Here is an 11,198-nt window from a genome sequence, read left to right on the forward strand (position 1 = left end):
TCACCCTGTTATTAAGTGGCAGAGGCAGGATTTAACACAGATAGCCTGACACCAAAGCCCACACCCTCTCCAAGGCTGCCGCAGATGGTGAACTGCAGAGACCAACGGAGTCTCACACGTACGAGCTTCTGTCTTTCCACCTGCTCCAGGACCTCCCATCACACAACTGAGCACTTCCCACAGTGCCTAGCCCGGGTCTGGGAAACGAGAGGGGCTTGATAATATTTGTCACCTGGAAGTTAAATCTGCCTTTTGACACTTAAGTCAGGTGCTTTCTGAAATCACACTAATCATATGCAGTTGTGTAAACACACCATCCCATCACATCCCAATGACAACAACAGCCTCAATTATTGAGCACCTCTTGTCAGCCAGATGTTTTACAAACTTTATCTCCAATCCCCAATGCAACTGTATTCAATAAGCAAACGTTGAATGCTTGCTGTGTGCCAACACTGGCTTATTATCCTCGTTTTACACATGAGCAAAATAAGGCTCCAAGGTTGAGTGGCTTACTTAAGTGGTGGGTCTGGACCAAGCACCCAGGCTTGTCTGCTGCCAAAGCCCATGTCCTCGGCCCCGCCCAGCCTATCTGCCCCATATGTGAGCATTTACTAACAGTGCAACTGTATTAGAATGGTTGGAGCAGAGATGGTAATTGCCAGAGGGCCAACCCCACCTGTCGTCACAAAACAGAATGCCACCAGAGGACATCTATTAGAGGCTGACATTGACCTGCATCCTCTGCAGCAGCCTCGGGCACAGGTTTCCCTGAGCTACGTGCCTTCCCCAGCAGGGCTGTATCTTGTTTCTACCTACTTTATTAAAGCATTCTCACAGCAATGTGCATAAATTAATTAGCACACATTCTTCTATAAGAAACAGCCCCTGGATTTTAGCCTTAATTCACAGAGACAACAAAATAAAGTATCGGATTTCCCAGTTCAGAACAATCTTGGCTTTTTCCAGGTTCCCTTTTCAAATGCAGAACTTGGTGGAAACCCCTGTGTGGCTGCCTTCAATGGTGGGGTGGGAGTGCCCTCTGGCCCAGGTGCTACCCAAGTCAGGAGAGCCAAGAGCAGTCACTGGCCAGGGGGAGGGGTGTCGCTGATGAGTGGGACTGATGCACTGTAATTAATGGTAATAAAAATAGATACAGCAGTGAGAGAGAAGTGCCAAGCCAGGAATCCCTACTCTCGGATAGAATTTCTCACAGGTAATGGAAAGAAGAAAAAAAAAAAAAAAGTCATTTCTTACAGGAAACCTGATCTACACGTTACCTACAGAGGAGTTTTGTAAAGTAACTAAGGAAATGCAACTAAAGACAGCAGACCCACAAAAACTAGAATAGCTCTACTTGGAAAACTTTCTTTCCTGCAGCCCAGGGGGACCTGGTAACGCTATAGGCAGTTAGATCTGTAATTTCTAAGAGCAGCGCGTTCGGTCTGTAGCTTCTACATAGCCCTACAGAGACTCCAGCACCCAGTACTTTTGGTTGGAGAAAGCCGTCACAGCTCTGAGTCTTCCCCTGCAAAGAAAGGAGGGCAGGAAGGGGACTGGAAGTGAAGCACAGAAGGAAAGAGGAGGAAGAGGGCCATTCTCTTATTGGCCTGGTACTTCCCAGTTGTTGCTGTCAGTCAGATCCCACAGGTCATTCAAGCATTCATTCGAACATTTCCACTGTGCGCCAGGCAGATCCGGAGTCTCCAGGCGGGGGGACACGCGAGGGTGAAAAGCCGGTGACTGTTCCCCAAGGATCGTGGGATCAGACCCGGGCAACCTAGTGCGCCTCGGAACGGGTGTGTGTCTGTCTCCGAGGGAGCGCGCTGCCCGGACGCACCCCACTTCTCGTGTCCTCTCTGCCTGTGCGTCCGGCCGGTTAGTGCTCGGGGTGGTGAGCAGGGAGGAACCTGCGGGCCCTCCCGGCGCCCTCTCCCTGCTCCGTTAGAGGCCTGCGGGAAACCTAGCATCGACCCACCGACCCGGACTCTGGGACCTGCCGCGTGGGGGCGCTCGCGGGCAGACCCGGCCGAAGGCAGGGCCGCAGTGCCCAGGCCCTCCGCGCCGCCGCGGAAAAAACCCGGCGGCGGACTTCGGCCGCTTCCTGGCCCCAAAGCCGAGAACCTGGCCCCCTCACCCGGATGCCCGACCCCACAAGCCTGCGCCCGCGCCCCCCAGTCCCCAACCCCTTCCCAGGCAAAGGGGCCCGGAGTCCCCTGCCAGCCCCGGAGGGAGCGATGCGCGGGTACGAAGGGCTCCAGGACCGAGCCGTGACCGCGGGCGGGGATGCAAGGCCGCGAGCCGGTACGGGCGTCGTAGGCAGGCGGGCAGCGTCCGGGACCTGGGGACCCGTCTCAAGTCCTGCTCGGCCCTGGCGCCGCCCCGGGCCTATTCCTGGGTTTGCCGGCCTCCAGACCGACCCCAAGCCCTACGTTCTCGCTCTTTTCGTTTGAACCAGATCCCCTGTGAGCCTGCGGCCTCCAAACCGTTTGCTCGTGAGGGCGGCCCAGGCCGCCGCATGGGTCCGGAGCAAAAGGCCCGCAGGGCGGAAGGGCAGCGGCTGCCCCCGCTGGACGCTGCTGCTCCGGCCCTTGGGGGCCCGGGACCGTGCCAGCCACGTGCGGCGCAGGAGATGCCCCGTTTCGCGCCGTTTCACGAGGGCGGCCACCCGGAGTCCAGTTCCCTGTATCCCCGGGCGCCACCGGAACCGTCTTCAAAAACGGAGAATTGCTGCGAGCGGAATTCCCGCGCCCTGACCTGCCCCAAAAGTCGGCCAACACAGAAAACCGTGCGGTGCGGGGGGTCGCAAATGCCAGGGGGCAGGCGGGGCGGCGGGAGCCCGCTTTCACCGAAACGCGAGCGAGGCCCAAGCGGGAGGCCGGGTAGGGGCGAGTGTGGGGGGAACAGGGCTCTGCGGCCGCGGTCGGCCCACCCCGGGTTCCGGGCGGGTGCACCCTGCTTCCCCACCCCCGGGCCGGGACGCCCCACAGATGCAGAACCGCGGGGAGGGCTTGAGGCGGGCGGCGTCAGGGCCGGAGTCTGCCCAGGGGATTTCTGCAGTCTTTATAGGCTGGAAAAATAAAGTTTAAGAAAAGAAAAGGTCTGGTTCTCTGGTTTGGCACCGAACCCCCGCCCCCTTCTCTGCTGGCGTTGGAAATAGCCGGCTAGCAGCTCCTTTTCCTTAGCAACCCCTTCTTTACGAAAAGCCCCAAACCAAAGTCAGGGAAGCCCTTGCGAGGTTGGTTCCGCTGTTTTCTCTTTCTCCAAAAGTCCCGGGAGGGGGCCATGTGCTGCCCCTGGGATGGGCAGTGGGTGCTATCTGTGGGGGCCCAGCCTCAGACTGTCCCTGACCAAGAGTCGGGGCAAAGGCACTGGGTCAGTGTGGGCTCTTTAAAGCTCACCCATCCACCCCTGCTGCTGCCTTCCAGAAAGTCTATCCCAAAGGACTCCAGGCCCACTTTGGAGATGAAAGGAGACATTTCAATAAAGCCCAAATTTCCACAGGTCTACAAAAGTTTTCTCCTCCCCAGCCATGGAGCTTCTATTTGTGCAGGCCTTTCAAGTATGTCTTAGGGGAGGAATAGATTGCATAGTCCATAGATTCCTTGGATTGGGGTGGGGTAGACCCACCGTGTCTGGCACCCTCAGGCCTCTCCAGCAGCTGCTCTGAGCACTGGAACCTGGGGCTGAGATTGTCTTAGGGTCAGGCTGGCATCTGTCAAATCCTGGAGGACCCAAATGCCTGCCAAGTGCTCTGTCCTGTGGCAAAGGCTGTCAGGAAGGGGGCTAGGCAGGGAGGGGCCTGCAGAGTGTAAAGAGACCCTAGCTGAGCTCCTAGCCTCTTTTAGGGCAGGCGCTCAGCTGCCTCTGCTGGCAAAAGGTTCTAGCCCAGACCTGCTAAAACTGGTTTCCTACAGATATGGGGGAAGGGCAGAACTAGTGGCATATGGACACACACCCATGCATTGAGTAATGATGTTACAGGTTTTTTGTGCTTACTCTTTTCATACGGCACACACTATATTATCCAAGATGGCGGGTACCACGTGTGTTCTCCTGGCAGGTCTGACCCTTGGGCTCAGCACCCAGAGGCCACAAGGAGAGCAACACCAGAAGGGACAGTGAGTCTGAAGCTCCAGAAAATCTGCCTTAGCTGAACGTGGGCAGGACCCCGTCCCGAAGGAAGTTCAATCTTGAAGCTCCAAGGGTCCAGGGAGGGGCATATTCCCAGTGGAAGCTGTGGCTGAGGTTGCAGTTTACCCACTTTTTCAAGGTTAGTATTCTTAGACTCATTCCAGCAACAGGGACCTGAAAGATCACGCAGGCCTCATCTAAGGGAGAGAATGAGGTGGAGACCATAAACTGGCCCAAAGCCTCACACCAGGGAGTTACTGCCCAGTCCCACTCACCTGCACCAGACTAGGGTGCTTCCCGACAGTTAGGACTTGCTCTTGCCAAGATGTAAGACCGCCATGGCCAGAGGCGGGACCTGCCTGCCAGTCACTAATCACGTGGCTGAGGAAGAGGTCTTGGAAAGAGTAGGTTGCCCTTTCTTGGGACGAGTAAGGTGGGCTCTGAACCTCACTGCAGCCAGGGGTAAGTACTTCCTCATGTCTTCCAGAGTCCTCTAAGCCCGACTCTGGGGCAAACAAACCCTGTGTGGCAGCACACGGGACTCCGGATAAAGTGGCCTGGACACAGCAGGGCTCCTCGCAGCAGACTGGTGCGGGCTCTGAGCATGCCACCTGAAATCCTGCAGGAGCTGTCCCTGCCACGGGCTTGGAACATACTTTGATAACCCTGTGGTCTCAATACACCTGGACAGGCCCCCAGAGGCGGAAGTCTCAGGGAGAATCCCAGGGTTCCACTCTTTCATGCCTGCAAGTCCCCCACAGGACTTCTAGAATGCTAGAGCAGGGGGGAAACTTTGGGAAATGTTACTAAGGGTTAGAGGAACAAATAGGAGCCTTGCTCAAAAACACCAAGCAAAGTCACAGCTTGAACCCAGGGTTCTGGACCCCCATTCCAGTGCTCCTAGCACAAACTTCTGAGTAAATTTAAAGGCGTAGGAACCAAGAAATGTGGCCTAGACACAGATTGCACAGTCCTAAGCTGAAGGCAGAGCCGGGGCTCTGTTTTGGCTTGAGTCCTGGCACTGGGAGCCAGCGAGGCTCCAGCCCGCAACAGCTCAGAGCCAAGACGGGAAACGGAGGTGGGAAGGACCAGTCGGGGAAGGAGCTAACCCCGGGGCTTTTCAAAACCGTAGAAACAGCCGCAACACCCCCTCTTCCACTCCAGCCCTCCCACCTACTCGCCTGCCCTTCTCCCAGAGAACCAGCGCCACGTGTTTACACACGCGCCGTGACAAAGAAGCAAAAAATAGGATCCCCTTTTTAAGCCCTTCGTTCCAGAGCTCGGCGACCCGGTTCTCATGTTGGAATTGGCCAGAGCCGAGTCCAAGCTGAGAGGCCAGAAGGTGGTGGATCTTGCCTCCCCGACCACCCACAGGGGAAGGGCCAAGACCATCCTAGATTCCCTGCCCTCGCATCCCTATGCGCAGACCACCGGCGCTGCCCACCGGAGTCAACTTCCGTGGAGGCCACACGGAAGTGCCGGGAGCTTCTCGGGCCGTGGGACCCGTGGGGTTAAGTCTGAGTCCCCGCCCAGCGAGGAGCCAAGAGCGCTCAGCCGGGCGGTACTGGCCGCGGGGCAGCCGGCCCGGTTAAGAGAAGGAGGAAAGGCGGGATCCTCCAAGAAGTAGATTCTCAAGCGTCCGCCTGTAGCCACTGCCAAATTTTCCTCAGTTCTCTCTCTTACTCCCTCCCCCTCTCCCTCGCGGACCTCGCGGGTCCCGAACTCCTAGGATGGGGGTGGGGCACTGTCAGCAGGAAAAGCCAAATCTTTAAGGGGCGCCCTAGCGCGTCCAAACTCTCCCACCCCACTGGTCAGCTCCTGGGCAGAATCCACCCGGCAAACAGCAGCCCCGGGAGCGGCGTGATGACCCGGGGGACAGCCGGCGCGGCCTTGCGAAAAGCTGGGCAAAGTTTCTTCCCCCTCGTGGCTCCCTCCACCCCACTCCCTCCCCTTCTTCCCGGCACCCCCTTAACGTCCTCCGCCTTCTCTTCTCCCCTCTTCCGTCCTCACTTCGGTCCTCCCCTTTTCTTCTCTGCGCGTCTCCACTCCGCCCCCCCACCCCACCCCCGCCTCCCGGGTCCAGCTCCTCCCTTGCTCTTTGGGCGTCCGCCCCGTCAATCACCGCCGCCGCTGGCCTCTGCCCGGCCCTCTCCGCCTCCCAGGCTCTTGGAGCGCCTCCGGCTCCCGTCTCGGGCTGCCCTACGCTTTGCTCGGAGCCCGGCGATCTGTCAGCGGAGCAGGCCGGGGGGAGCCGCCAGGCCCGCCGGGCTCGGGTTACCAGTGACTGACAGCGTCTCCATGGCGAATAATTTGACTCCGACTATTGTCTGGCGCGGGCAGGCCCCGGGTCAGATAACCAGACCAATCAGGGCGCGGGCCGCCGCGCCTCATGCCCGCTTAGAATAATATTATTAAAAAAGCAGTGAGCGAGCTAGACGGGAGGGAGAGCGAGCGAGAAGCGAACGAGGGAGCGGCTGGCGGGCGGGAGGGCGCGGAGCATGCGGAGCGGCGTCCCGGGCGGCCCCCGGGCTTGGACGAGGACTCAGGAGAAGTGCGCGGGCGGCGGGGTCGCGGAGCGGCGCGGGACCCGCGGCCGGCTCGGGGACGTCCTGCAGTGACTCGGAGTTCTCCGGGAGCCAGCGCCAGGCCAGGGCCCCCCCCCCACCCCGCCCGCCTCTTGGCCCGGACGGTCCGGCGGGGAGGCGCCCATGCCGGACCGCGCGGCGCGCTGAGGGCGCGCGCGGGTGGGCGCAACCGGCACCATGTCTATGCTACCCACCTTCGGCTTCACGCAGGAGCAAGTGGCGTGCGTATGCGAGGTGCTGCAACAGGGCGGCAACATCGAGCGGCTGGGCCGCTTCCTGTGGTCGCTGCCCGCCTGCGAGCACCTCCACAAGAATGAAAGCGTGCTCAAGGCCAAGGCGGTGGTGGCCTTCCACCGCGGCAACTTCCGCGAGCTCTACAAGATCCTGGAGAGCCATCAGTTCTCGCCGCACAACCACGCCAAGCTGCAGCAGCTGTGGCTCAAGGCGCACTACATCGAGGCGGAGAAGCTGCGCGGCCGGCCCCTGGGCGCTGTGGGCAAGTACCGAGTGCGCCGCAAGTTTCCCCTGCCGCGCTCCATCTGGGATGGCGAAGAGACCAGCTACTGCTTCAAGGAAAAGAGTCGAAGCGTGCTGCGCGAGTGGTACGCTCACAACCCCTACCCCTCACCCCGCGAGAAGCGCGAGCTGGCGGAAGCCACGGGCCTCACCACCACGCAGGTCAGCAACTGGTTCAAGAACCGGCGGCAGCGCGACCGGGCAGCCGAGGCCAAGGAAAGGTACGAGTAAGTAGAGCTTCGGCGCCAGCTACCCCCGGCTCGAGGGAGGGGGTCCCAGGGCGTCCGCCCAGCCCCTGGAGAGGCTTGAACTGGGCCCGCTCGTCCCAGCAAGGGCCCTGCTGCAGCCTGCTCTGACCCGGACGGCGCTTGCGGGCGACCAGGAGATCGGAAATTTGTCTAAAGCGGGCAGAGCAATCGGGAAGTTGTCAACTAACTCCCTGGTCGCTTGTGAGCAAAAGTGGAGAAGCAGCGACCTTTGGGGCAAAGGCAAGACGGTAGGCCTGGATTCCAGGCAAGGGGCGCACTGCAGGCAACGCTTGTTAGTCCTCCGAAGGTCGGAGGACAGAGGAGTTTTGGCGAGGACTACTGGGGGGGCGGGGTGCGGGGTGCAGGTTTAGACTGACTGTGAGAATACACCAGCACTTCCCAGGGCTTCCCGTCTGCCTCACTCAGCTACAGGCCGTGTGATTAGGGGTCAGGACTGGGATTGGAACTTTCCTGGTACGACCTGGATGTGGAGGGGCCTGGAAGAATTTTCCTTGTCTGGATAGGGGGGTTGATAGGGAAAGTCTTATCGCGCATTGAAAGGACCAAGAGGTGAAAGGCTTGGGGAGGAAGTGTCAGCTCTAGGAGAGAAGAGAAACACATGTCCCTTTTTCTGCCTCGTTGGACCCAGCAGTCTTTCCCTGGCCTGCCAAGCCCTTAGCTCCTCTCTGCTCAGGCTCTACCCTCTTTGGCAGGTAGGTCGGTATGTCTGGGGTGAGCTGAGAGCAGCAGAAGGGCTGGGAGTTGCTTGTCCTCAGGGAAACCAGGACTTGCTGAACTAGCCTTGCAGTTGACCATGAGGCCCTTGTGGCTTTGGCCCCTCAGAACCCCAAATCTGGAGGGGGAGAAGCTGACTGTGGGAACAGAATCAGCCTGAGTGTAAGAGCAAAACAAGACACCCGGGGTCTGTGGTACGGGGTGTGTGCAGCCCAGAGTGAATGGCCAGGGTCAGAGTGCGGGTGCTGAACAGTGGAATCAGCGGTGGGAGTCGGGAGGGTGGGGGGGTGGCTTCAAGCTGACCTTGGTCTCTAAGACCATGAGGTTGGAGCATCCACAGTTGTAAGGATTCAGCTGCCAGCCCTGTGGGAAGTTCACTTCCAGGAAAACAGAAAGAAAAGGCCCTGGGGAGCCAGTAAAGAGAGAATCTACCCAAGAATTCAAATCTCCAAATCTGGGCAGGGGCTGTCGGTCGGTCAGAGACAGGGCAGGAGGTGGGTTCTCCCTGCTGAGGTCCCCCTCCCCCCAGAATGGCATGCATCCAGAGTCCTGAAGGACTAAGTTCTCAGGTCAGGCCCCAGGTGAGGGCTGAAGAGTCCCTCAGTTTCTGGTATGGTGGAAAAGTCTAGGCCAGGATTAGCAATCCCCTTCACTCTTCCTTCTCTCTTCTCCCAGAAGCTGCCCTCCACACCCCAGCTTCAGGCCCCCAGCTGAAGTTTCTGCTGTGCCACCAGGAAAAGGGAGTCCTGCATCCTTAGGGCCTCGTTCCTAGGCCAAGCAAGGAAAACCTTAACAAGGCCTGCCAGTTTGGAACTAGAGGGAAAAGACCCTTAGCTCCAGGAACCTGTCCCTCAGACAGGGTTTTCCCTCAAGCAGAGAAAAGCAAAGGGAGATGAGGACCTGTGAGATCCCCAACCTCAAGCGGACCCTCAGCCTACAATCTAGGGTCCCTGACTCTCCTGGACCCACTTCTCCGCAACAAACCCTGGCTTGAGGAGCCAAGAGTGATCCGAAAACCCAGGCACCTTCTCTTCCTCCCTGTCCCTCTCCCTACAACTCCACTGAACCCTGCCCCCCTGCCCCTCTGCTCTGGAAAAGTTAGCCACTCAGTGGGGGTAGGCAAGGAGGGCAGAACACACGGAGAGCAGAAAGATATTCGTGAGATTAAGAGCAGGAGAGGTGGGGAGATAGAAACGATACAGGGAGAAGGTATAAGAGAGAGAAATCGGGTCTGGAGGGACTGAAAGAGCCGGAGCCCAGGCTTGGCCCGCGAAACATGTTAGAAACCGAAAACACCCGCAGGCAGCGCGCGGCGGCTCTGGCTCCGGGCGACACGGCGCCGAGCAGCCTCGGTTTCCCCGCTGACCCAGCTGCTTTGCTCCTGCACTTGCAGGGAGAACAGCGAGAACTCCAACTCCAACAGCCACAATCCGCTGGCTGCGTCGCTGAACGGCAGCGGCAAGTCTGTGCTAGGCAGCTCGGAGGACGAAAAGACGCCGTCGGGGACGCCAGACCACTCGTCGTCCAGCCCCGCGCTGCTGCTCAGCCCGCCGCCGCCACCCGGGCTGCCGTCCCTGCACAGCCTGGGCCACCCTCCGGGCCCCAGCGCCGTGCCCGTGCCCGTGCCGGGGGGAGGCGGCTCGGACCCACTGCAGCATCACCACGGCCTGCAGGACTCCATCCTCAACCCCATGTCGGCCAACCTCGTGGACCTGGGCTCCTAGAGCCCCGCCTGCCTCGACGCGCTTGCCTTCTGGGCTGGTCGCTCGGGACCTGAGAAGGACCGTGTCCGGAGGGCGCCCCGCGCCGGCGACCCCACCAGGTACTGAAAGACCCGCGCGCTGAGCGGGCAGAACTGCCGGCCCGGGCAGGGCGGATGGCTCTCTGGTTTAGTCTTTGTTCGGGATTTATTTTCAACAAGTTGCTTTGGAGATCCTTTGGAGGCCTGGGACCGGGTCTTGAACCAGGGAAGGGAATAAATTATACACCATTCTCCTACTCTCTCTCCCTGCCTTCTCTTTCCCTCTCTTCTCTCTCTTCCCTTGCCTTCCTTGCTCTTTCTTCCTCTTCATTCCCCTTCCTTCTCTCTTCTTTTCTTTTCTTCTTGCTTTCCCCCTTTTCACTGTCTCTGTTTCCCTCTGTACTTCCGGCTTGCCCTCTCTCGCTAGGTTTCTATTACTCTATCTCTGTTTTCTGTTTCTCCTCTCCGCCAGCCTCCTGCACCTCGCGGGCTGTACCCGTCGGTCTTTCTCCTCGTGCCTGGCGGTCTATTTGCCCTCCCCCCCCATTCCTCATTTTACTGGGGTGGGAGTGGGAGGGGGAAGAGCAAAGAGAAGACAGGGCCTTTGAACCCAGGCTTTCTCCAGAGGCCCTCCCCCCGGGGTCAGCTGGGGGCTGCAGGTGTCAGCGCTGCCTAGTAACTTAAGTGAAAGAGCAAAGGTGGCGGCAGGGAAGCCCCTGAACGCCCCCTTGCCGCTTGCCCCTCTGTCTTGGTGAGGCCCCGCCACTCGCTCTCCTCTTCCTCCTGGGACTGTGGCCACCGTGCTCCCGGCAGAGCGTGCCTCCCAGCCGCAGACTTGCCATCTCCCTGTTACGCCCTCATGTGAATGTTCTTCGGGAAATATTTCTGCTTTTATTTTATAATAAAATTAGAAATCATAAATATATATATATGGATATATACCACGAGGCCCGCGAGCCACGAGTGCAGCTGTGTCTGATTTCCCTACAGGGACTCGACACCCCGGGTGGACCGTTCTGGGCAGCGAAGCCCCATGAGTCCCAGAAACCGGGAGGCGCCTTTCCACACACACAACGTTTGAGTCGCAAGGTGAAGGGGCTGAATACTCTGAAACCTCCTGCCCCAAAGCCCTCTGTCCCTTTTCTTGTCCGGGAAGCTCCCTGCAGGAGCGGGGAAGGGGCCTGTCCCTCGTGGGGACTCCTCTCCCCCCACCAGCCGAGCAGTGCCCTCACCTGCCTC

At 59.3% G+C, this 11,198-nt stretch overlaps 1 protein-coding gene across 3 annotated transcripts; it reads left to right on the forward strand.

The window, feature by feature from the left end:
- Positions 1 to 6,245: 6,245 nt before the first annotated feature.
- On the forward strand, positions 6,246 to 10,884 carry SIX2 (SIX homeobox 2). Of its 3 annotated transcripts, none has more exons than XM_082427859.1 (2): positions 6,246 to 7,456; positions 8,894 to 9,604. In XM_082427859.1, the coding sequence occupies exons 1-2, from the start codon at positions 6,897 to 6,899 to the stop codon at positions 8,988 to 8,990; spliced, it is 657 nt and encodes a 218-aa protein (XP_082283985.1). In that variant the 5' UTR covers positions 6,246 to 6,896; the 3' UTR covers positions 8,991 to 9,604. The 3 variants fall into 3 exon arrangements, with proteins under 3 accessions (XP_082283985.1, XP_082283983.1, XP_082283984.1); XM_082427857.1 differs by lacking the exon at positions 8,894 to 9,604 and adding an exon at positions 9,612 to 10,884 and having other exon boundaries at positions 6,263 to 7,462; XM_082427858.1 differs by lacking the exon at positions 8,894 to 9,604 and adding an exon at positions 9,612 to 10,884 and having other exon boundaries at positions 6,266 to 7,456.
- The last annotated feature ends 314 nt before the right edge of the window (positions 10,885 to 11,198 follow it).

Source organism: Balaenoptera physalus (assembly GCF_965194825.1).
Source record: "Balaenoptera physalus genome assembly, chromosome: 15".
NCBI classification, from domain to species: domain Eukaryota; kingdom Metazoa; phylum Chordata; class Mammalia; order Artiodactyla; family Balaenopteridae; genus Balaenoptera; species Balaenoptera physalus.